We start from the raw sequence: 26,495 nt of genomic DNA, 5'->3' as shown, positions 1-26,495 counted from the left end.
GAAGAAGACAAGGTGCTTTTTCTCCCTCTGTTCTGGCCTCCACTGTCACAAGCCTGCCACGCACTCTGCTATAGCAGGTGAATTTCTGCTGGATCTGTTAATTGGATGTGTACTCTTCCTGCTGCTCTTTGGGAGAGGGACCACATCTCCCCACCCCCCCACCCCTTCCCAGAGGTGAGGTCCAAGAGGGAGAACAGCTTTCTTTTCACTGCATGGGTGTCTAGCAACATTTTCACTCCCTCAGGAAGTTGGCATCTGGTGCCACTTCCTCTCTTCCCCAGTAGGGAGGGGCAGTATCAATGAATAATCTTCTCTTCACTCCCTGACGTGGGACCCAGCAGATCCTACACAAGTAAGTTCAGTTTCTTAGCATTTTCTGAGAGTTGCCTAAGCCCAGACGGAGTGAGCAGTGCTCCAGTCATCAGGTTTCACCAGCAAATCTGAGAATGTGGGAATACTGATCTCCCACTCTAGGGCTGAGGCTCCAGGGGAAACATACCAACACACTTTGACTCTTGTGTTTCATGCTTTCTATAGAAAGAAAATTTCCAGACGGAGAGAATGTAAGGTAGAGTCTATATGTATAAAAATCCTGAGTCTTAAGAATTTAAACATACTGCTGGCATGCACTTCAGAACAGTGATAGTGAATATAGCGAAGGCTGAGAAATCTTAGGGTTGCAACAAAATCTACTGGAACAGTAGTAAAGGGTGACTTGTGCTATCCAGAGATAAATTGTGTTGTTTAGCCATTGGGGTAATGATTTCTCAGTACCATCAACCATTGGCTTTTGGAACAGTTAATTCTGGAGAAAAGCAGAGGAGAAGCTACATTTGATGTAGTTCTGAGAAACCCACAGGAATCAATCCCAGGAAGTACTATAAGTGTACTGAGACAATAAATAATGGGAAATCCATTATAATTAGCTTTGAGACATCTATACAGGAGACTCAATCCAAGCTAGTGCTGTGAGACTGAATTTTAAGCAGGGTGATTTTTAAAAGAACCCAAAAGACTGGTTAAGTTAGTAAGAAGCAGCCTAAAGGAAAAAGTTGGAAAATTCAAATCCGTAAAATCTCCATGGAGGAGCTTTTATCTGTCTGAATAAGCATACTTATGCATGAATGTGTATTTGCTTCAAGTTGGTTGCCAAAAATTCTCTCTCTCTCTCTCTCTCTCTCTCTCTCTCTATCTATCTATATATATATATGGCTTCTTGGAAAGCAATATTCATGCACAAAATTATTTGGTGAGAATGTGACAAGACAAAATTGAATCTAAAATCAGCTAGAAGACAATAAATCTGGCTCATGTCTTTCTCCATCAGTTGTGAAGGAAACCCTGCCATTTTTAAATCTGGAATCCATGAACTTAGCCAAATGCTCTTGTACAGAAGAGAACAAGAAAAGATTTTAAAAAGTTTTAACATTTACTATGCCTGCTTACTTTCTGTGGCTCTCCTCAGTCCTTCTTTAGAAAAGCAATGCTTCAGTCACTCTTTTCAGACACTGTTTCTGTTGATAATGGTTAAGTTATTGAGTTAGGAACCAAAAAATATATCATAGGCATGATTCCATTATGCTTTGTACACTTTTACACACCTTTGCAAATCAGAAGGGTAGCACTTTGTACAGGTATCAGGGCCTGATTCAAAGCTCATTGACATCAAGATAAAAGGCACTGGAGGCCCCATGTGTCTTAGACTGAACACAAAATTCAGAATATTAAATTACTTGCACTCATTCTTTGCAAGAACCCATTGTCACAAATATGTTAGTAGAATCAATTGATCAAGACACTATGAAGGAATAAATTTGTAAAAATCATGATTTGGCAGTAGACAAGAGAATAAAAAGCCAAATCTGATTTTATAAATTGTAATGAATAGGTCAACCACTTCTATCTGCAATTGTGGAAAATTCTATAATAATCGTGTTTTAATATTGGAATTTTAAAAAATTACTAATATAAAAAAATAAAGTTTAAAAATCCTGAAGGTTGCCACATTGGCAGGAAGTGATAGAGTAAAGCTAAAGGCATATTGCTCTGCAAGAGCTAAAGAAATCTCATTCTGTGTGCATTTTAGTGAATGGGAACAGCATGAGACTGTAAAGGTTATTTTCAGGTAGGGCTCAAAGTGAAAAATTGATCCAGTATAAAGTCTATCTGAACTCCCAGGTACCCCCTCTGTACTTTGTATTTACATGCATCTGCCACCCAGTTAACACCTCATTTATCTACACATCTGCAGTGACTTTACCCTTGGACCTCTGGTATGTAAAACCATTAATCCTCTGTGCTAGCTTTAATTGATATAATCAGAGACCGTATTTGCAGAAATAGAGAATGTATATTAGAATAATGCTATACTTAGTGCCAGATAGTGAACCATTTATATGCATTAGCATTTATTTGCACAGTGGGAGCAAGTCCTTCATAATCGGTCCCTTTTCAGCACCCCACCACCCCCCAAAAAAGTTGGCATTACATTGAAACTTAGCTGATTTAAGTTTAAATATCATTGTTTTGTATTTTGCAAAATAATTACATGGTATCTTACCAAAAAATGCAAACACAAAGCATATGCATACAATGCAAAGAACTACATTTAAAGCAACATCTCAAAAATATTTTAGGCAGTTCAGAAAATTAAGAGTTACAGATGGGAATACAATACACAAAAGGACTTTGATCAGTGCTAATTATTAGCAATTGGTTATAAAATTACTTATAAAGAACAATACCATATATATCATTATAGGTTTATTCAAGAAACAGTGGCTTCTCTATAGTAACATCATTCAAATCACCTAGTTCTCTACACTCAAACACTTTCTTATCATTAGTTCAAGGTGTTAAAGAAGTCAAAGTTTCAACCTAATGTTTTCTGATTAACCAATAACCTAAAAAAGCTAGAAATACTAATGAAATATTAATTCCAACAAATTTAAAGGCAGTCCAGAACATTAATATATTTTTCTTGTAGTCTTTGGTAATGTAGGTTAGACCTGTAAAAATATAAATTTGGAAGAAGAAAAAAAATTCAGCTCCCCTTTGTGACATCATACCACTTTTGTAACTAGTTCCTGATCTTTTGGCAATGAGACAGTAACAGTTAAGGGATGGTAGAAAGAAGTACTGTGCTAAGATTCACTGCTGTAGAGTCAAAATGGAAAGGTATCTGATAACTTGAGTTCTAGTTATGTCCCTGGGACTGGTCTGTGGAGGAGAACTTTCATGCACAGATCTATCCATTCCACCCGGAAAGGTGAGTTGGGAGGGTCTTGACATCAGTGATGGTGGATCATCAGGCTTTGGCAAACTGGTGGTGGGTCTGGGTGGGGCACTTACTGTCTCCATGGCACCCAGCAGAGTTCCCAGGAAAGAGTGGTTCTGGGGGTAGCTATGACCAAGGGAGTTCTAGGTGTCTCAAGCTGCGAGAGAGTAGAGGGCAGGCCTGCAGGAAGGCCTGTGTTCCAAGCAAACCATGGGCATTCAGAGTTGTGGGGGGGCCTCACCCTCTCATCCTTTGTGCTTGGGGACTTTAGTTCTTTGATGGAAGAATGCAGAAAAAAATTCCATGACAAAAGGTTAGTGGTGTTTCCTGTGTGGGTTCTGTACAGTTGGGAAACTATCGCATCATATGTTGATAATGAGGAATTTAATTTTTATTCTAATGCAATTTCTAATAGCATTTTTATATATTCATTTCTTCCAAAACTTTTGATAACCCTCAGAACTCTTGTATTACATGACCTAGCGTTATTTTCTGGTGATTCAGTTTTATGATATAGATTACCTACCAGAACTTTAACAAGCGCTGCACAGCTTTAAGTCTGTATTTTTACTTGCATGGATTTTTTCCCTTATATTTTCTTCTATAGAATCAGCTTATATAAACTAAATAAATCTATTTTAGATTCTGACAAATCAAACCATGCCTTCAAAACTTGGATAGCAGATTATACATATTTTAGTGAGACCTTAGAATAGTGGTAGAGGAAAGGATAAGTTATCAATGACTCATCCTGCATTACGAGCTCTTGTAGCTATAAAGAAAAGTGATGGGAACTGAAAGACAAGAGAGGTCCTCACTGAGGCCACTCTGTTTTTCCTTTTGTTTGCTAGACATTTTAATCTACCATTCACAGATATCTGCATTAGTTTGGGAGAGTTGTTTAAATAGAATGTCATAAAATATTAAATTGCCCAAGATAGGACCCATGGCGAGGGTGAGGAAAAAAGGTTTTAAAGCCTCTGCCCATCTAACATAATCTGACCAGAGAAAAGAAGTGATCTCCAATCTCAGGTAGTTTGGCAGAAGAAGCGACAAGTGAGGAAACAAACCCATCTCAAGGCCAAACTAGTAATTGCCTTTGGAAAAGCAGAACAAGATAGAAACGTTCTAAAGCATCTCCAGCGATGGAGCTGTGGGGGGATGTGTTGATGGAGGCAACCCCTGGAGCTATGGAGGAAATGTCCCCTGTGTTAAATAGGCAGGGCTTGCTGATGGGCAGCCTGTGTACCAACAGTAGCAGCAGCTATGAAGGCAAATTGGGGTGGATGTTGACCCTCATCCTCCTCCAGGCATAAATATATGTCAGAATTTTATGTTTAATGGTAGCATGTACAATGACTCTAGCTATTTTAAAATTATCAGCCCTCCTGTTTCAAGGTAGAAGCTTGATCATTTGCTACTAGCAGTGTCAGGAAGAAATTCCCCGTCATGGTGTGTTGTTGTATATTTAGGTTCTTTTTGGATTGGGGTACACCTTCCTCTGAAGGATCCTGCATTGGCTGCTCCAAGGGGCAGGACCTAGTCTGGTATGGCAATTTCTATGTTCCCATGCCATACACGTGTACACCTATGCTATTACTGAGTAATGCTGCATAGTAGGGCAATGGTGTTTTTTTAAATTCAGATTATGACACTGCTGGATGTTTTAATATATATATAGAGAGAGAGAGCAACAGATTGTTGTGGAAAGGTTTAATCTTGAATTAAAAAGGAAGTAAAAGTACCTCTGCTTTAGTTTCCTGTCTTTTCTGTATTTAAGTTTTCTCTGCATGTTGTATTTTGTAAATGATACTTGTGGTGGTGGAGTGAGGGCTCTTGACCAAATATAGCCATATAAATGTTTAGGGAAGATGTAACTTATATTGCTGCTGTGGGAATGTAGCAAAGAATAGTTATAATCATTTTTATGAATGAGGATTGTACTTAGCATCTGCTACGTATACATCAGATTGTATTCTTCTCTTCATGCCTTATGCACATACATCCAGAGCAGAATGCACGTCACTTACTTTTCTTCTGTAGATGTCAATGTGGATATAACTAGCAGATAGGATGCGGGGTTTGTTTTTGTCACTTTTGGCATGCTACATCTGTTCCATTCACGGTGCCCACTGTAGGCGGAACCAGAACACAGGAGTTGCACTATATCAAGTCAGACCATTGGGCCATCAGAGTAATTTGCCTTCAGTAGTGACCAATGCCTGATGCCTGAAAGGAGCTGCAAATGGGAATTGTCATACCAGAGTACTCCAATCATCCACCTAGTCCATTATTCTGTCTCGACAGTGGCAATACCAAATGTTTCAGAGGAAGATGTAAAACCTGCTACCCAAACCCACCTAGCTACTTATGCAGGGTTGCACATATGGGAGGATGGAGGGTATTTCTTCCTGACCCCTGTGTTGATGTCTACGCTCTGAGTATTTGCCTGGAGGGCATTCTTCTTCAGTTTTGGTTGATCACCCACCCTCTTTGATCACCTCTGAAAATAATATTAAGCCTTTCTCTTCTGGTTCTTTTCCTTTTTCTGGTTAGTACTCCAATGATCTCTCATTAATATTGGTTTTCTCATACTGTATGACCTGTGTGCATGTAACCACTTGGCTGTCACACAGTATGTTTCTACAGAAATGTCTTCATGTAGAAAGGCAGGGAAATGACCTTATAATTAAATTAATACTTTGTTCTTAAAGAAGCTTCATAAGGGTTGTGAGATACTTTCAAAACAAATTATTAAAACATTTATTTGATTTCTTTGTAGATTCTGGACAATCAGGAAGTCCAAGCCACAATGATCCTGCCAAGAATCCACCAGGTAAATATGAGTTCCAGGACATGTGCAATGTAACATTGTTTGAGAACAAAGATACTACTGTTAATAGTTAAAAGAGTGCATAATTGGTCAGCAACCTATTTTGTACTGCTAAGTACATATAATCAGGACACACTGAGATTATATTAGCTCTTTTGAAGTGGCAAATTCCTTGATTGTAGTTTCATCAAGATTCATTTAATCACAGGAATTTTTCTTTCTGTTCCTGCTTCTTAAAAGTTAAGAAGTGGGGGTTGGGCTAAGGGATAGGAGGCAACATCCTGAATCTCAGTACTCTGATAAAGGCCTCCAGAGGCTGAAGTTATTGCTGTACCAAGGCAATAACAATATTGCTCTGTCTTTAAAGTTAGTGACCAAGTCTACAAGAATGTTTGTTGCTGCAATTTTATTTTATGCATGCATTATAAATATACATATGCTTAGCTTATATACAAGGTTGTCAACTCACAATAGTTTTAAAAGCTCCATTGTTAGTAGTTGGGTTTCTTTTAAGTGATTCCAGTGATTATATGTGAATTATCTCCACGAGAATTTCACTAAAAATAAAGGAATCAAAAGAAAATCAACACTAGACTTTGCCTTCCACATTGTTTAGGCCAAACACTAAATATTTTGATATAGTCATTCTAGGGCTGAGAATGGGCTATTCCATCCAAAGTCTGGTAAATCTGCTTCAGAGCTTCAATCTTGGTTTTTAAATAACGTTGTTTTTGTATAATTATTCACAGGGTAAGACAACACAAATAATGTTAGAGTCCTCCTCTCCCTAGCATTTTTCTTTGTTGGTCATGAGAGATACCCCTCCAAGTGAAGCATTACTGTATCCTCTTATTTCGGCCCTTAGCAAAGGTGTCTGTCTGGAATGAATTTAGGGTTAATGTCATTTGCTTTTTTTCTAATAACTGAGTGAATCCCAGCATCAATCTGATTAAGAGCTAGCTGGGTGATGTTGGAATGTTGCATGTACATACATATTTTCTGGATGCAGATGAGGAGCAACAACCTACACTGGAAACTCTGAAATAGTTTAGTATTAGGTGTTGATTAAAGCTTCTTGTAGCATGTTGCAGTAAAATGGGAGAATTCCTGGTTATATAATGTTAAAAAAAAAGCAAAAGCAAATTGATTATATAACATAAAAAACAAAAAATAAATACAGGATAATCTGTAATTTTTTAAAATTTACAAAGCAGAGTACCTTGTATAGTATGAGATTTCTTTAATATGGATATAGGTTTCTAGCTGAGGATCATTTTGGTTTACATTAAAGTTTGAAGCCACTTTTTTTGAGAGACCTTGATACTGTTTCCCTCCAAATTTTGTGGGATATCTGATTTGTTTTTTATTTCACTACAAAATATGATTATAGCACAAATTATATTGTGTAGTGCTTTAAAAATGCAAAAGCAACAACAAAAAAGCTTAAATTCCAACAGCACGGAAAGTTCTTCTAAGTCCTTTACTTTATTTTCCTGGAAGAAAGTTGGAATTTTCCAAAACTCAAATTGTTGAGCCTTCAAAAAATAGTTTAGTCTCTAATAAAGATTATGTTTTAATAATCTATTTGTGCAAGCTCCAGAGAGAATCCAAATGTTTTTGTAATACTCATCTGCCATTTTAAATATATTTATTGAGTATGTGTTTGTATAATAATAATAATAATAATTAATTAATGCAACATTAAGGTTGAGAAATCAGGCAATACAAAAGTCAGGAAGTACAGATTTAAAGACAAATGATTGACTTTATCTCATCCTGCTTATGTAGCCATTAAAGTATGGTCTCTTTATGTCATGGCATTATTTATCATAAAACACAACATATATCAATCACAAAGTGGAATTTGTATTACAAGCTTACATGACTGTATGTACTATTGTGTGCTATGGTTTAATACAGACTCTGCATGTATGCTGAAAAATAAGAATTTTGTTTTCAAAGAAAAATAAACATTTGTGAAGTGATTATAGACATGTTGGGCACATTGTTAGAAAGCAAAGGTGTTATCTCAAATAAAACTGATCTGTATGATCAAATATTAATGTATAAAGTATCATGATTGAGAGCTCTTTGGGACACAGATTCATTTTATTGTATTGTGCAGCACCTTGCAGAATGGGGCCTTCATCTCTAGTTGTGGCCTATCATTTCTACCCTAACAAAATTATAATAATAGACTGTTAGTATAGAAACCAGTGTAAAAAGAGTGTTGTAACTAGTCGTCCTTATGTCTAATTTTAAGACGGAAAAGTCCCTACCTTATAAAAGGTAAAGTAAAGCTATCTACTCTTACAAGATAATGACTCTGTGAAGGTGAGTTTGAAACAGCTGAGGACTTGCTTCCTGGTCAAGGGCAGAAGGCTGAATTAGGACTGACAGTCTATACACTCCCAGTTTATGAGACCTATAGTGCAGGCTAAGAGCCATTGCTGCAGTCACATAAGAAATAACTAGGGAATCAGCAGGGAGATGTTCCTGCAAGCGTAAGATCTCCCCCGTCATAGGTGTCTCCCGGCCTTGACACCTATTCCTTTCCTGCTCTCTACATTCTCTTCTGCCTTCTTCCCTTACTCCACCAACATCACCTCAGCATCATGTAAAATAATAGATTTTAAGAATGAAAATTAAGGCTTGGATCCATATCTGTACATAGACTACATTGTATTACATGACAGTATACAATGATATAGAGAAAGAATACCTATGTGCAAAAGAGGTGAAGTTAAGGATGATCTTTTAGCCAAGAGCAAATGGAAAAAGGAAAACGGGGAACTCAGCATTAACTACACTTTTTGTGACCAGTCAACATGAGGCTATAATTTTTGAAGGTATCATTTCTTTTTGGTTTCAGGTGATCCTACACTGAATAAGTTCACTGTACTTATCTCAGTTACAACTGTGGACATAATCCAGCAATAAATGTCCATGACCAAGTTGTGCAGTCCTCAGGGAGTCATGGATGCTGGCACTATGGCAGGCCAGCCTAGCCAGAGGAAAGGTTGATCTGGCTTGGAAGGGAAAATAACAAACAAACCTGCCCCTCTCAAACTTCTGCAATATGGAGGGGTGGACTTAGGTGACTGTAGGGAGGGAGTGCTCCTGTAAATGAACTAGCTGTCCCTGAAAAATAGAAGGCTATATCTTGCCTCACTTGAATCCTTTGCTCTGACTACAGAGGAGGGTTGGGCAGGCATACATCTGGGTGTCATCTGCACATTGATGATACGTGAACTCATGAGCATTGCATGATTTCCCCATAGCGTCTTACGTAGTTGTTAAAGAGGAGGGAAGAAAGCATTGAGGTTTGTGGGACTCTACAAGACTGTACGAGGTAATGAGGAGAGGTTCATCACTATGAGATTTTTCAGAGAGGAATAACTGCTGTCCCACTGCCATTAAACCTCAAATTTGTTTCATTGGCACCATATAGTCATTGTGTCAAAGGCCACAGAGCATGTAAGCATAGAGGTTTGATTTCTGTTCAAGGCCAGGAGAATGCTGACCATCAGTGCCAGAAGGTCCATTCCTGTATCATGTTTTGATCTGATGCCTGGATATGAAGGAGCCAGCATGTTGGCAGAGATTAGGTGGTGTTAGAGTTTGGATGCCACTACTTTCTTAAGGATTTTGCCAAGAAAAAGGAGGTTGGAAACTGAGCAGTAGCTGGCGAGGCTGTTGGTATTAAGAATGGGTTTTTCTAGGTTTGGCTAGACTACTGCGTTCTTTAGGGTGTCTGGTAATTTGCCTTCTTAACCAAGGAGGGAGGGCAACACCACTTGCCAAACAAAAGACCATTAAGTGCACTTGCTGGAATTCTTTAAAATATATTCCTAAAAATACACTGAATGTTTTGATAGTATAATACAGTGTTAAGATTGTGTAGCTTGCGGTGGGAGTGGTATGTAGCTTTTGTAGCAGGATTCCAGGGGTGTCCTCCTTTAAGTTTTATTTTTCAATATCTTTCATGTGGTACATTTCAAAAGCACCAAACTTGTTCTTAAGGAGTCTCTTTATGAGTCTAGTTTTAAAGGTCACCTCTCTGCAGGGATAATTTTGCAATATCCAAAGAGACAGATGAACCCCACCCAAGTCAGAGACTCTCTTGGTCCCCAGTTATGAATTTGAACACTGTTGTAGTATACAGAACTGTTAAAGCCCCTTGCCACCCACTCTTTCTTTCTCTTTGTATTGGATTCATAGCCTAAGGCAACCTTAGGTAAATGAGCCAGACCACAAGCCCTTGTCCATTGCAATGCATACAGAGATATGCAGAAGAGAAGGTGTGCACTGAAGAGAAAGGACATGATCCTCCATTAAGTTCATATGTGAGACATGTAAAAATTGCCAAGGGAAGTCAAAAGCCCCAAAGACCCAGAAATATTAATAAAAATGTTGATATAAGGACCAACCCTGACAACTCCAGTATTTAACTACAGAATCCAGGCTCCCTACCGCTGTATAGAAGCATTTCTGGAGTTTTCCCATTCTTACAGACTACTGGATGAGGTAAATTGTTACTCTCTTTGGTTAGTTAAGGCTGCTGGCTTGCAGAGTTGATTTATTTGTACATTAGTATCAGTACTGCTGAGTGGTTATTATAAGTGTAATTATTGCTATGGCCTGAAGAACTTTCATATGGGAATTTTTAAAAACGTTAAATCAGAATAAATAAATTAATAACCAGCAATATTAACATAGCAAAAGACCTAACTCTTCCTTCTTTCCTCCCCAAGTTCCTGGGATATGGAAATAAAATCAAATGCAGGGTTGTAAATAAATTTTGAGGACCCAAGAAAGATGGAGACTGTAGGGAAACCTGAAGGCACGGAGGGAATGGAGACCACTTTCTATTCCTATTCATGCTGGCTGGGCAAACCTCTGAATATGCAAATATCTCTTGTGGCCACAGAGCCAACCAGGCTGTCTGAGTGCTTCTTTGGGCCAGCAGCCATGGGGACTATATTCCCCTGGATTAGGCCGTAAATCCTGTATAATAATTTCTCCATTATTAGCCATTTAGAAAGAAGAATTTGGTGATTTCATTTTTATAACATACAGCTTCAGAATTTAAAGAACAGGTGATCTCAGCCTTTACAAGTCTTTTCAAAATTTAATCAGCAAATTTCCTTCAGTTCTGAGTGATTCTGAGTACAGATGGTTGCTTTATTTTTATTGTCTTGCAAGTTACCCTCTTGTGAGTGAGGAATTGACCCTCTAATTAATAGGAATAGAAGAGAAGTTTCATTGTAAGACTCCCTTGCCTCAGCACTGTAAGCAGCTTTTCTTGAGCAGGCAATGATGCCATAATATTAGTTTGGGGATTTAGGCAGAATTTTATTTAAACAAACAAGTGCTATCAGAACCGTTTTGAATTTAGCTTTATCAACCTGGGAGTGGATATTTTAATATGTATGTGCTTGCTTTTTCCTGCGTGCCTGCAGCCATACCATGTCGGATTGTGATCTTGATCAGTTTAAAGTTAAGCTTCAAATTAAGTTGCAAGGATTGGGGTGGTCAGGGCTCGACATTTTTTGAAACTCTCCCTTCCTAGAATACTACAAGTGGTAATGTCAGTGATTGAGGGCATATCTTCACTTGGGGGGAGGGAGGAGAAAAGGTACGTTCTCAACTCAGGTTAGCTAACCTGGGTTAAAATAGAAGTGAAGACATGACAACTCGGCTATTAACTTCAGCTCAAGTTTAACCTAGGCTTTAACTCACACTGCTAACCCGAGTTAAAACGTGAGTTGGTCTGGCTTCACTACTGTTTTAACCCAATTTAGCTAACCCAAGTCAAGAACATACCTTTTTCCTTCTCTCTGAGGACACATCTGAGAAGGTGATACTCTTCTCTCTGAATCTCTCAGTACTGTACCTGTGTTGCAGTATGGTGTCATGGGGCAGTGTGCAGCTGGGAGGTGGCATCTTTAAAATGAGATCTTGACAATGTATAGTCTTCATCAATTCCACGACACTTCTCACAAGAAAAGGAGTTTTAGCCTGTGAATTCCCCCAATATTTTCAGCTGGTTATGGTACCTTACTTTCTAATCTGTTCTGTAATGTTGCTGTGTATTGTAAAATTGCTATTGATTTTTACTCCAGAGGTGGCCACGTTGATGTGGTGGGTAAAATGATTCCTAGTCCTATAGATACATAGTCTAACATTTTGCAAAAATAGGTTCCCAAAGTTAGACTGCTAAATTCTTATTTAGGCACTACATCAGTAATCTTGATTTTTAAAGTGCTAAACACCCAGCTCCAATTGACCCATTTTTTAAAATAGTGTCTGTAGTTTGTGAAACACTTCAAGATCCTTTGGAACAGAAGATGCTGTATACATAAGTTTTATTCCTTCTCTTTGCATTTCTTGCTGTGGCTTCAGGGCAATCAATCCGATGGCACTGTGTCATTCAATTAAAGTGAGTTTTCCCTTCTTAAAATTACAGCAGCATTTTAAGGTTTTGTTGTGTGACCCCAACTATACTATGAATCCTGTCAGGTCAGGGGCCCAGTTACAACGTGAGGGTCAAGGGACTGGGTTACTACCTGGTTGTCCCCTGACTTTGTTACAACACAATTGCAGAGTGTAGTAAAAGCTCAGTCTTAACCACGTAACCAGGTCAGGGACAGCCATATTGTAATCCAATCCCCTGACTTCATTATATTTGTAATGTAGATAGGACCTGCTGCATTCAACTTCTGCAACTAACATTGGTGTAGTTAGCTGCTTCAGTATTTGCATCGTTCCCTTCCCCTCCCTCCCCGCTCCGCCACTGTCCTGTGAGAAACTCTGACTCCTTGTGAGAATGTTCGTTCCTGTACTATACGAAAACACACTAATAAAAGAATCAGAAATAAGCAGTACAGTGTATTAATGTTATTTACCATGACCTATTTTACATAGTGTTACCAGGCTTATTTGGCAACACCCTTACTCACACTGAGTAATACCTTATACCACCAGTAGTCCCACTGAAATTAATGGGCTCCCTGGAGCAATGAGGTACTACTCATGGTAAGGAATCTGGCCCTTAATGTTTATAAAGGGCTTTCAGATTCTCTGATGAAAGGAGCAATAGAAGTGCCAAGAATTGTTGAAATCATGCGAGCTGTAGAGATAGAAAAGACCTATTAGGCGATCCAGCATATTAGATTACCTATTTTATAAAATCAGTCCCTTCTGGGCTTCCTACAGCACATTTCCTGGTGTTGTGTGCAGTGTTTACAGGGGCTTGGGCTTTCTTCACTTCCCTTGAGAGTGACACCACAGCCTAACTGATCCCCTTACTGAGAAGTTTTACAGATATTACCTTGCATTCCCCCTTTTAAAAAACACAAACGTGTTGCGATATGACATATTTATGACTTTTATAAAAAAACATCTTTTTAATATATTGATTGGATCCCTACTTACTCTTTATGAATTGTTCAGCATCAGAATGGTTTAAATGAAAAAATATGGTGTTTCGTGATTCCAGGAAGTAATTTTAGACTTTGGCATTAGACAGTATACAACAGAGTATAAACAGGCATTCTATTCATAAAAGTATAATTAAATCAAAAGACACTAAAAGGGCTGGTTAAAGATTTGTAAAACCAGACATGACAGGTAAGCTTTGAAGTCATTTGAGAACTAGGCCTATACAGCACAAGTTAGTGCAAGAAGTAATGATTTTAAAATATATTTGCCTCAAAAAATTTGGATTTTTAAATCTTAATCATTTAAAAACTGGAATCAATATTTCAGCATTTGGATGTGTGTGAAGGTGACGAACTTTCTCAAAAGTTAGAGAAAACACATTGCCGTCAAGTACTGCATGTGTACAGGCTGTGTTAGGATCACTTGCTCAGATCCTGTTGCCCAAAGGTTGGTGCATACACCTCTTGGCCCTTTGCCCATTATCCACAATGGCTCAGTCTGATAATTGCAGTATTAAGTTTGGAAAAACTATTTCTCTGGAATGTCTTCTATGCAAAACAAGGTAATGAGAGAAACCGGGTTTTCCACATCTCCTGCATAAAATAAAAGGAAAGAAAAAAAAAATCCAGCAAACTGGTTTAAATTTATGGAAGTATTTCTTTTGACTGACCCACTATTACAACAAAATACATTTCTGGCAGGCAGATTCTTTCTTTGTACTAGAGTCAAATTTAAAAAATAATGATAATTAATAAAATGTAATTCTACAGAGGACGTTATCTCTCAAGCAAAGTGAAGGTTTAGTAATGACATGTTCATATCAGGTTTAAACAGCAAAGACTGACATTTGTTACTGTGGACATCAAAAGAGATATTAAATATTTTAAGGAGGAATGGGAAGGTGTTATGATAGGTTCTATACATGAGCAATTCAGAAAAAATTAACAAGAATCTTAATTTAAATATCTTTACTGTGTTAATGCAGGCTGTGCTTCAGCGATTATTTAATTTAAAATAACCCCATGTTGTATGGAGTATAACTGTATATCTTTTTCTTGCATACAAGATTATAATGGAAATAAGAACAGTAAGTGCTATTCTGTAGGGAGATCAGAATTCCAGGGTGAAAGGTGGTATTTTACACTATTAAAATAAAAAGTTCTCCAATGTTCAAGTGCTGCATACTGCATTTTTCTTCTATCATATCACTGTCTGGAGTTCTCCTCTTCCAGTTCCATCTGACACCCTCTCCAGTCCAGGTTTTGCTCCTTGCGCTCCACTGAAACAGCTTTCATAAAGTGTCCAATGACCTGTTCCTAGCTAAAGCTCAAAACCATCCTCATCCTCCTTAGCCTGTCAGCCACCTTTGACACAGTTGAGCATGCTCTTCTTGAAGTCTTGTTTTCCTTTGGCTTCATGACTCTGTTCTCCTTTGACTTCTCTATTCACTTCCTCAGTATGTCCTTTAGACTAGAGAACCCTCCTCATCTGCTCTCCAGATTTCTGAGCAGGTTCCACAGGACCTTGGTCCCGTTCTCTTCTCCCTCCCCACTTTGTCTGGGTACTCTCCTCCACAAACACAAATTCAACTACCATCTCCATGCTGACGACTTATATATATCTGTCTCTCTGCTCCAGACCCGTCTCCTTCTTTCCAAACTAATATCATAGTGTGTAACTTTGTCATCCTGCTTGTGGCTGTCTAGCTGTCAGCTCAAGGTCAACATGACTAAAACAGACGTGATTTTTCCTTCCAAGCCCACGCTGCTACTTCCCTGCTGTGAAAAGACCCACTCAGGGCCCTGAGGAGGAAGGGACAGATGCCGGTTATTGTGAATTTGGGAAACACTGTGGCCAGTCCCAGTCGGGGAGGAATTATGAGCCCTTCTTCTTTCCCTAGTCCTCTCAGGGGAAAGTGGTGGAGGCCTCTTCCTGACTGAGCCAGGAGCATGGGGGCAATGCATCTGCATGAGTTGCATAGACAAGCCCATAACCTGGGCATCATCTTTGACTTAGAACCTCTCTCTAGGTCCTTGCATATATGTCAAATCTTGCCAATTCTTTCTGCATAAAGTCTCTAAGATACGGTCTTTCCTATCCGTCCACACAGATAAAACTTTCATCCACGCTCTCATCATCTTGCATCTTGATTGGTATAATACCCTTCTCTCTGGCCTTGACAGATCCAGTCTTGACCTGCTCATATCCATTCAGAATGCTGCTGGAAAGTTGTTTTCCTACCCTGTCGCTCTGACCATGTCATCTCCCTCTTTACATCCCCCCTTCTCTCTCACATCAAACATAAGCTGCCTTCACTTTTAGTGCCCTTTATGGCCTGTTTCCGCCCTAGCTATCAACTCTCATTTGCTATCTAGATGTTAACCTCACCTCTAGTCAGCCCATTATGACAGGCTCCACTGTTCACTTGTCACATTCTCAGATAACACTGTCATTCTTTCTCCCAGACTCACTCTCCCACTTGGGAGGAGCTTCCCATAAACATCCACAAAACTAATGCATTATCCTCTCTCAAAACCCTCCTTTCGTCTGATGCCTACAAAAAAACCTTGACAATGATTAGGCTCCTGGTGCGCTGAGACCACTGCTTATCATGCTGACCAATATTGTCTTATTGTTTACTTGTACTCCCCTGTCTTTCTGTCTGTATCGATATATTGTCTCTTGTCTTATAGTTAAATTGTAAGCTCCTTGGGGCAGATACTATCTTTTTGTTGTGTGTTTGTACAGCATCTGACTGGTGCATGTTGGTCCGTGACTAATACAAACCCTACAGTAATGCAAGTAGTGCTAATATTTATAGTGCCTGCTTCTGCAGCAAATTAAAACAATTTAATAACACAAAATATTTTTGAAACTCGTATCTGGAAGCTAAGAACTGTTCTATAACATATCCACAGTGGATTTACTTCCTGACTAGTTAAATCCACTGAACTCTACTGGTACTAGAATTAAACATACTGTGCTTATTTTTCCTATACTCAGAGGCACCATTGGAATCCACCTTGCGTGCTAGAACATAATGCTTGGAGTGGAGTATGAAACCTAATGTAACACAGTGCCTGTAAAATCAAATATTTAGTATGGCTTTGTTTCACCGCCACGCTTTTTACAATATTTTATGTCTTATTAAATAGAGAAATTTCAGTCTGTTTTTTAAGTTGCTTCAGGGGGTTAAAATCTTTGTTTTATTTCAGTTTCTTAGTGCCAGGCAAAGTGTGTATGTGTAATTGTTTTCAGCTTGCTGAGGATTTAAGCTTACTAGCCGGGGTGGAAGATAGCTGGGTTGTCACTTTGCAATGTAGGGGCTTGATTTGTGCCTTTATGGACAACTCTCTGTAAAGGGTGGTGAGTCTCTGTGCCACTGAATCACAATTCCTTCTCTGCTCTTGCCTCACTTGCAGAGGGAAGTAATCTGATGTTGCCCCTTACCCATAGCAGATTACTCCCTTCCACCTTCCCTTTGTGCTGAGTCAGTGTATTGTGATGTGTGGAGTCAAGACTCTGCCTATTCCTTGCTCTCTCTTTACCCACTCTCTGCTCAGTGCATGTTGCTTAAAATGTAGTGCAAAGCATGGAGGTGAGTTTGTGATGTGGCAGCTAAAGAACCAGCTGCCTTAGGGTTTGTCTTTATTGCAGTGTTCGCTCAAGTTATCTCCGCTCAAGTTAGCCTTGCTTGAGTGAGAGCAGCCACACTGCAAAACAGCTCCTCAGCCGCACACAATGTTTGGATTAGCGGCAGAGAGGAGCTGAATCCCCACTGTGTTCCTAGCTTGAGCGTCAGCAACACTCAGACTTTAACCTACACCTCCTGACAGGCCAAGTGGGCTTGAATTTAAAGCACCACTTGAGCTAGAGATTTTTGTGTGTGCCTGGGAGTCAGATTAGGGACAACACTTGAGTTGTATCTTCCTCTACACCAGTGGTCTCCAAACTTTTTTGATCGCACACCCCTATCAGTAAAAATTTTTTGAGCACGCACCCCCAATATATGTATATTTATTTATGTATAAATTATATACATGTACTACTGTACTAATATATTGTGTAAATTATAAAACACACAAAAAATAGAAATTAAAAAATGATGGGCTAAAGATGAAATAAACAATTTTTTAAAATAATTTTTTCTTTTAACGGTACAAAAACCCTTTATGCTCACTAAAAAAAATTATTATTATTAATAATATTTTTAGTGAGAGGAATGTGATTGAATATGCTTTATTATTTCTGAAAATCTTGGTTTAACACTTTGTGATACAGAGGGCGCTCAGGGTGGGGTGCGGGGTCTGGGAGGGAGTTAGGGTGTGGGAGGGCGCTCAGGGCTGGGGCGCGGGAGGAAGCTCAGGGCTGGGGCAGGCAGGAGGTGCAGAGCACTTACCTGGGGCAGCTCCTGTTTGGTGCAGGGGGTGTGCACGTGCCTCTGGGCAGCACAGCACCACCCCCTGGCCACGATTCTGGGAGCTGCCCCCCCGGCAGGCAGGGCCACCCAGAATGGAGGGGCTTCAGGGCCCTGGGCTAAGGGGGCCCCGGGGCCCTGGCCTGAAGGGGAAAGTGCCGCTTCTTTCTGGCCGCTGGCTGCGCGGCTGCCCCTGCTCCTCCACGGGCCAGAGGACTCAGGGCCGCCCCCCCTTTTTTTTTCCTCCAGTGGTGCTCCTCCTGCCGCGCCGCTCTTTCACTCTGGCGGTGCTCCTCCTGCTGTGCCCTCCAAACGATTGTCTTGCGCACCCCCTGCTTTGGAGACCACTGCTCTATACAGCAGGGAAGACAAGCCCTTAGCAGAGCATTAGCAGAGTCGTAAACCTTATGTGGCTGAACTGCTGAAACATGAGACAAAGTCACAGTATGTTAATACGAATTACAGAAGCAAATCTAAGTTGCCATGTTCCTTTTGAAAGACTGTAGCAAAGTGGATGAGAGTTGGGTTTTTTCCCCAGCTCTGCCTGAAATGATCTTTTGCGTTTTATGAGTTCCAGTATGAGACCTTGGCTCAGAATAAAGGCTGTGAAGGGAAGAAAAATATTAACATGAGTCAGTGGTGGATCCGGGACCCAGGACTCGTGATCTCTTGACTCGATAGCATGAGAACCAAAGCTTGCCACATCATTGCAAGAGGTCCAAAATCATATTACAGTAAAAATACAGATGTTGGCAACACTGCTTTCTGTCCCTCTGTGCCTGAAACTGAGATGTGGGGAGGCTGGGAGGGAGTGGGAGAAGGTGTATTTCCCCTTATCCTCCTGACCAACTTTGTAGGGCTGGACCGCAGTCTGGCCCTTTTAGGGATTAAAAGATTGTCTACTGTTTTCTGAACTTGATTTTAACATGTTGCCAATCAACTTTCTGTCTAGGGAGAAACAAACAAAGGATGTTTCTCTCACTTTTGTTAGACCTTCTTTCTCTTCCTCAATTCACTCGACACTTTCTAAGAAAAAAGGAAGCAGGAAAAGGAAAGAGAGGCTGGGGAGGGAAAGACGGCAAATGTTGGAACATTTTGTGTACCCTTTGTCCAAGTTGCCCATTGTAATATTAAAAAGGAAAGTGGGAGAGAAAGGAAATTATTTACTCTCTATCACAGAGGGAAATAAGGATTTGAGAGGATACTCCCTCCTTTCCTTCCAACAGAAACTAAAGAGGGTAGGATGCGGGCAGAAGATGAAAGAGAGAATGCCTCCTCCTCCTAAGCAATCAGTGATGAGTAGCGCCCTACCAAATTCACAGTCCATTTTGGTCAATTTTACGGTTTTAGGATTTAAAAAATAATAAATTTCATTAGTTCAGCTATTTAAATCTGAAATGTCATGGTGTTGTAATTGTAAGGGTCCTGACCAAAAATAAGTTGTGGAGGGGTCAGCAGGTTATTGGAGGGGTATTCTGGTACCTCTACCCTTACTTCTGCACTGCTGCTGATGGTGGTACTGCCTTCAGAGCTGGGCAGCGGAAGAGTGGTGACTGCTGGCCGGAAGCCCAGCTTTGAAGGCAGAGCTGCTGCCAGCAGCAGTGCAGAAGTAAGGATGGCATGGTATGGTATTGTCACCCTTACTTCTGCGCTGCTGCCTGCAGAGCTGGGCCCTCAGTCAGCAGCTGCCGCTCTCTGGCCGCCCAGCTCTGAAGGTCACAGCGTACAAGTAAGAGTGGCATGGCATGGTGTTGCCACCCTTACTTCTGCACTGCTGCTGATGGGGCGCTGCCTTCAGAGCTGGGCGCCCAGCCAACAGCCGCCGCTCTCCAGCTGCCCAGCTCTGAAGGCAGCACAGAAGTCAGGGTGGCAATACCACAAACCCCCTAAAATATCCTTGTGACCCCCCTGCAACTCCCTTTTGGGTCAGGACCCCCAGTTTAAGAAACACTGGTCTCCCCCTGTAAATCTGTATAGTATAAGGTAAAAGCACACAAAAGGGATTTCACAGTGGGAGACCAGATTTCACAGTCTATGATGCATTTTTTATGGCCGTGAATTTGGTAGGGCCCTCGTGATGAGTAAGATGACAAAAATACTTTCCCTCTAGCATTCAGGGGAGTGGGAGAAGCTCGGAAGGAGCAGGGAAACAGAGAGGAGCTGTCAGAAGAGAAAAGGGGAGAATGGGGGGTAGAAGGAAGTAGCTTGGCAAGAAGGAAAGACCTACAGGGCTGTTTCATCACATATGGCAATAAAGAGATGCAGGGACGTATATTGATGTAACTTGAGAATTGAAACATCATGACAGTGTTAGGGAATGCTTGGTGCTTGGCTGTGTATTCCAATGATACTCACTGACAATGGGTCTTCAGCTCTGAAGTTTGAGATTGATTGGTCCATGTATCTTTACCATTTGAAATTAATTTCCTTTAAAGTGTGGCTATATGCTGTTTTTCACCCTGGCTAGTAGGTGTAACAAATAGTATAGCAAAGATGATAGGCCTACATAATACAGTTTGAGCTCAGTTGGATGTATTAATTCTTCTCAGCTTGCCCTGTGAAGTGCACTCTTTACACGTGCAATGGTTAACTATTTGGTTGCCCTTACGTAAGCCAGAACAGAGTTCAGCTGTCTTTCAGAGCTAGCAGGAGTCAAAGTTCCCCAAAGCCAATGGGTCATCAGACTGATGAGGGTAACACGTCAATTTCATAGGCAGTATTATGCAAGGGGAGTGATGTGGCCAGCATCTAATCTGACCACCTTTGACTGCCCTAACCTGATGGATCAGGCACCCATTTTGAGGCTGGGTTTACTAGAGGTGGCTTTTCAGTGTGAAATCAAGGAAGATTCAAACCTGTAACCTCTAGGATTGTAGTCAACATGTTAACCACTCAGCCACTGCTAGCAGGAGTAAAAAGTAGTAAAAGCTTCCCAGCCCTAAAAGAAAAATAAGCACCATTACTCCAAATGCACCCAGGGAGTAAAGTGTGCCACTTTTACAGTTACTTTCCTGACTTTAGCAGCACTTTAATGTATTGGTAACTTACCTGAAGGTGGAAAGTACTAGGTTCCTATAAGATATATTAACGGAGAGTTGTCAACTCTTATCACATTACACACATTCCAGATAATTTGATCGCCACCAACTATGATCTGCAATGGATACATTTAAAAGTTGGTTTTTAAAATTTTACTGTTATGTAAGATATTGACTGTGTTAGTGGTATTATCCATGGTAAACATAGGGAATGCTGCTAATACCTTACCTAACGGGAAAAATTTCTTTAAGAGCACTCACTTATATATGCTGTTGGCTTTATACAGTGCCATATAGAATGTGAATGATGATGATGTATGTAAAATTTAAAAAACGTCTGGGGCAAAATACATTTTTTAATTGAAAAGGGAGAACAGGTTCTTTTGTGAAGACTATATTAAGCAGTACAGAGTAAAATGTAAGGTATTCTCCCCTCTGTGCACAGGCATAATTCCTAATAATGTTAACGGGAACTACATACATGTTACAAGTGGATTATGACCCTCTGTAAATCTAATGACAAGCTTGAGGGGTTGCATCTGTACCTCCAAAGGCTGTGATCCCATGTGATCTCAGCCTAAGCAGGGTGAGCCTGGTTAGTACTTGGATAGAAGACTTCCAAAGAAAACCTTGGTTTCTTGATTCTACATCTTGTAGCTTCATCACATGGGTGGTGCTAATTTGAGTTTGATATTAGCTGCTGTTTCACTGCATCATTTCCTGTCATGACCACATTTCAGTGGTGGGGAGAGAGAATCATCCCCTCTCTCTCTCTCTCTCTCTCTCTGCATATAAACAGATATATAGAAGCCAAAATTTTCAAACGTGGGTGCCTAAAGTTAGACTGTTAAATATGTGCTTTTGACCTCTAGATAAATACCTAACAAACCCAACAGATTTCACATTGGCCACAGAGCAGCTAAAAGGCCCTGCTCCCATTTGAGTCAAGAGCAAAACTCACATTGATTTCAAAGGGGAAGAACCAGGTCCTAAAGTTTGTAGTCACGGCCATCTTGGTCTAGATTCCAAACCAAAAACTTACCCAGCAGAGATAGATAGTTTAATGTCTTATTACCAAATTGCCTGATCCAACAGAAAGTGTTCCAGTCTCTTCTTATTTTGATACTGTCAGTCAAATAGAAAAGAACAATGAAAGGAGGTTATTATATACTTTCCCCAGTTGGTTAATTATAATTTCAATATATTGGTTGTTAATTTCCATTGATATGTTGAGAATCTCTTGTATGGAATCTCAATTTTGCATACAACAGTCTGGATTTCAACTCTCATCCCATCCTGTGAACTGCTATCATCATGTTTTGGCCTAATTTTTGGACTTTTCTTTGTTGATTCTGCTATTAGATGGTGTATATATTTTTGTCTTTCTAAGTAAGGTAATTGACAACAGTATTATGATCTTTTTCAGGGTACCTTGAGGATAGTTTTGTAAAATCTGGAGTCTTCAATGTGTCAGAACTTGTAAGAGTGTCCAGAAGTAAGTTAACACACTGTATTTAATGATTTTACACATGCAAAAAGCCTAATCCATGGTCCACTGAAGTCAATTGAAGGTTCTCCTTTCACTGTAATGGAGTTTGCTTCGGGCCCTAGGACAAGAAGAAAATGCTTTTAAATTTGTGCATGATGTCACAGTGTATCTTGCATACATTTATAATAAAACAGGTAAAAGGCTTTGTTTCTTTTTTCAAATTCTGAATCAAGCATCTTATTAAGAACTTAAATCCATTTGCTGTGCATGGCTCAATGAAGTGATCTCAATAAAATTACCATAGATAATGAAACAAGTTATTTCATGCACTTGCAACTTTTCCCCATCATTCTATCCTCTGTACATCTTTGGAATTCTGCTAAACCATCAGATGTCTCTTTTCTTTTACTTTGCTCCAATCTCATGACTTTGAAGGACAGTTACATCATAGCAAGAATAGGGAGTATAACTAATTGAATGTAGACCATGGTAGTCTCTGTCAGAGTCTCTCTCTCTCTCTCTCTCTGTGTCACATACATACGAATTCATAGAAAATCTTAATATGGTATAAGAATAATCTATAATCCAGATATTGTTTTTATTTACTCCTGGTTTTGGTATACTTCCTTCTTGTAATTTAATGTAAATTCTGTTCATTTCTTTCTGTTTAAGAATTCATTTGGAAAGGAGTGAACAAAAAATATGAATTCAGAACTTGTTTAGAAACAACAGTGATGAATATGGAGTTTTTAACTAAAACTACCGTGGTTGAATGTTCCAGGAAGGTCTTTTCCATACTCCAGATGAAGACTCTGGGACAACCAAAGATGAGAGAGAACCTCCCCAAACTGTCTGCTGCAAATTTTACGTTAGTGCTAGTTCATGCTAGGATAGGACACCCTGTGAGTTTTAATTAGTTCAGCAAAGCTAAAGACCTGATTCTGGTCTCACATCTCTGTAAATCAAGACTAATTTATATAAAGTCAGTTTAAGTACCCCACCAAAAGACTGATGTGAGATGATGTGTGCATGGAATATATTCAATAAAATTGCTCATTATTTATCTTAGCACTGAGTTTTGGGACCAAATTGTGTGCATAACTCCCACTGACATCAACTGTTATTTAAATAAGAAAAGGCGGACTTGCGGCACCTTAGAGACTAACAGATTTATTTGAGCATAAGCTTTCGTGCATCCGATGAAGTGAGCTGTCGCTCACGAAAGCTGATGCTCAAATAAATTGGTTAGTCTCCAAGGTGCCACAAGTACGCCTTTTCTTTTTGCGAATACAGATTAACACAGCTGCTATTCTGAAACCAATTTAAATAAGAGTTACTCATGTGTATCTGAGTGCACTTTATTCCCCGTGTATTAAGGCACATGCACTTTTTATGCCCATCCAAGTTAGTCATGTGCAACACTGAATGTTCTTTCAAAAATTGGGGATTTGCATATGTGAAATACAGATTTCACATGCTCATGAGGTGTGTTGTCTGAGCAACTCAGACACACACAGTTTTAATCATTTGGTCATATCTAAAAAAAATCAAGATTATGTTGTTGCCAAATCCTCTGCTTCTCAGTGTTACTCATAATGCCCTCCTAATAATAAATTTAAAAGTATGTGGTTTCTGTGGGACTTCATCCCCTGTGTTTGTTTAACCTCAAGCCACAACAAAAGTATGCTGTAATTGTTAGAAAAGTTCAAACCTTCAGATAAGTTATACAACAGTCAATTATTTTTTAAGTTAAAATGCTCAGTGCACAGACAGTACACAAAGGTAAAGATAACAGTGTACACAAAAACAATATCTTTCATCATAGGCGAAAGCAAATTTACCAGTGCAATGCTCTCTCCGTATAAAGCTATTTCTGGCATGAATAGGCGACCAGGGATGTTCATGCTAGGGTGACCAGATGTCCCAATTTTATAGGGACAGTCCCGATTTTTGGGTCTTTTTCTTATATAGGCTCCAATTACCCCCTACCCCAGTCCCAGTTTTTCACATTTGGTGTCTGGTCATCTAGTTCACGCCCTTTTACAACATGTTCAGTTTTGTATCTCCATCTTTCTCACTTTTTCCCATTCATGATTTCCACATTATCTACGATAAAACAATAATATACAGTAATAAAACTGCATATATGTTCAGAAATTTTTTGGGGGGGAAGGCAGAGGGAGCAGTTAATTTGTTTTTAAGGTATGTAAACACGAACAGAACTTGACTGTACTTGATTTCTTCAATAGGCAGAAAACTAGTTATACATTTAATAATGTCAAGATTTTTTAAATGTTAAAATTGAAAGAATGGTCAAAAATTTAGAGATTAGTTTAGACTCTTCTTAATAATGTATTCTTCAGCGCCTATTACCCAGGGAACTGGAGTGAACTTCCCGATTGGAGAGCTTCCGAGCCAGCCATACTACCATGATATGAATTCGGGTGTAAATCTACAGAGGTCACTGTCCTCTCCACCAAGCAGGTAAATATATTCTTAAAAGAGTAAATATTAGTGTTTGGCAAAAATATTGGTTGTCTGGATATGTGAAGTCAGGGTTCATGATATGGGAAAAGCAATTCAATAATATTGTATCTGATGAAGTGAGCTGTAGCTCACGAAAGCTCATGCTCAAATAAATTGGTTAGTCTCTAAGGTGCCACAAGTACTCCTTTTCTTTTTGCGAATACAGACTAACACGGCTGTTACTCTGAAAATTGTAAAGAAAGTGTAATATTGTATAAGCTCTTGTTGCTTTTATAAATTTGAGTATGTATATTTTTATAAATTATATGTAGATAATAAACTCATGGTGTAAGAATATCTTCCTGTAAATGGGAAGAGTGTTACAAATGATACCACTCCACTCTAGTTTTTGAAACTACTTTCTAGTAGTCTAAAAGAGGAAGCCACATTCTAGTGGTCTATTAGAAGAACAGAAATGTGTTTTAAAACTGCTCAGTTATACACAGAGATTTTACACTTGCAGGAAGAAGGGGTACATTTAACACTACTGACTGACTCAGGCAGAACAGTTATAGCTCTGTGGATGAAATAATTACCGACAAGGTTATTATTATTTCACGGTATTGTCAAAATTATTGTCCAACCTTCATGCCTGGTTTCCCATCTTCCTTTGGAAATTTGCTTATTCTGAGAAGTTTCAGAATGCGTTGATAAGAAGAAACTTGTCTTCTCTGACTAGATTGAAGTGAAGTGAATCTCTTTGAATGATGGAGTTTGAAATGCAGACCTTTCATTTTAAATTAAACAAATGAAAAATTAAAAGACTGTGTTTCAGGGCAGGCCTCACTGAAAAGTAACTCGGTACACTGAACTGCTGGGGTGGGTAAAGTAAGCTTTCCTTCTACTAGCATATTCTGAGCTGTTGAAGTTTTACCTGGCTGACCTTATCTGGGGTGCAGAAACACTCCTCCATTACTTTTCTTTGCCTGAAATGAATTATATATAGAATTTAACATTCTAGTGACGTGACCATTTTACAGCAGGTTGCAGGTTTTTGATGTTTGGCCACGGTCTTAAATGCCGCCAGACTTAGAAAGTGCAGAGATTGAAAATTCCCCCCATAGTGGGTTTTTTGTGTATTATGCTCACATGCCAACTATATAATGTAAATATTTTTCTACAATGCACACACCATTGTTTAAGAACACACCTGTGTGACCTATGCTTGAGGTCAGGCTTAACATTTGTTTTCATGGTTTTTCTTTTAATTGCTCTCAGTGTTGAAAAAATTGCTTACATCCTTATAGCCTCTGCAGTACCAATGCTAATGGCACGTAAGTCTTACTACCAACACCTTTGTTATTTCAACAGCAAGAGACCCAAAACTATTTCCATAGATGAAAATATGGAGCCAAGCCCAACCGGAGACTTTTACCCCTCTCCAAATTCACCAGCTGCTGGGAGTCGGACATGGCATGAAAGAGATCAAGGTGAGTAACATGAGGACCATTTTATGCCAAAGGGTTCAAACA

At 39.4% G+C, this 26,495-nt stretch overlaps 1 protein-coding gene across 7 annotated transcripts in view; it reads left to right on the top strand.

The window, feature by feature from the left end:
- The window catches only part of NFIB (nuclear factor I B), a 335,698-nt gene that overhangs the window by 246,255 nt on the left and 62,948 nt on the right, over window positions 1-26,495 (top strand). For all 7 annotated transcript variants that reach the window (XM_077816437.1, XM_077816434.1, XM_077816433.1 and 4 more), the window contains exons 3-6: window positions 6,060-6,113; window positions 22,435-22,503; window positions 24,861-24,981; window positions 26,335-26,453. In XM_077816437.1, coding sequence (XP_077672563.1) covers window positions 6,060-6,113; window positions 22,435-22,503; window positions 24,861-24,981; window positions 26,335-26,453 — 363 coding nt within the window. The remainder of the gene's footprint in view (window positions 1-6,059; window positions 6,114-22,434; window positions 22,504-24,860; window positions 24,982-26,334; window positions 26,454-26,495) is intronic.

Source organism: Eretmochelys imbricata, chromosome 5 (assembly GCF_965152235.1).
Source record: "Eretmochelys imbricata isolate rEreImb1 chromosome 5, rEreImb1.hap1, whole genome shotgun sequence".
In the NCBI taxonomy this organism is placed as follows: Eukaryota; Metazoa; Chordata; order Testudines; family Cheloniidae; genus Eretmochelys; species Eretmochelys imbricata.
Note: the sequence above shows the minus strand (reverse complement) of the source record. Positions and strands in the feature narration are given on the sequence as shown.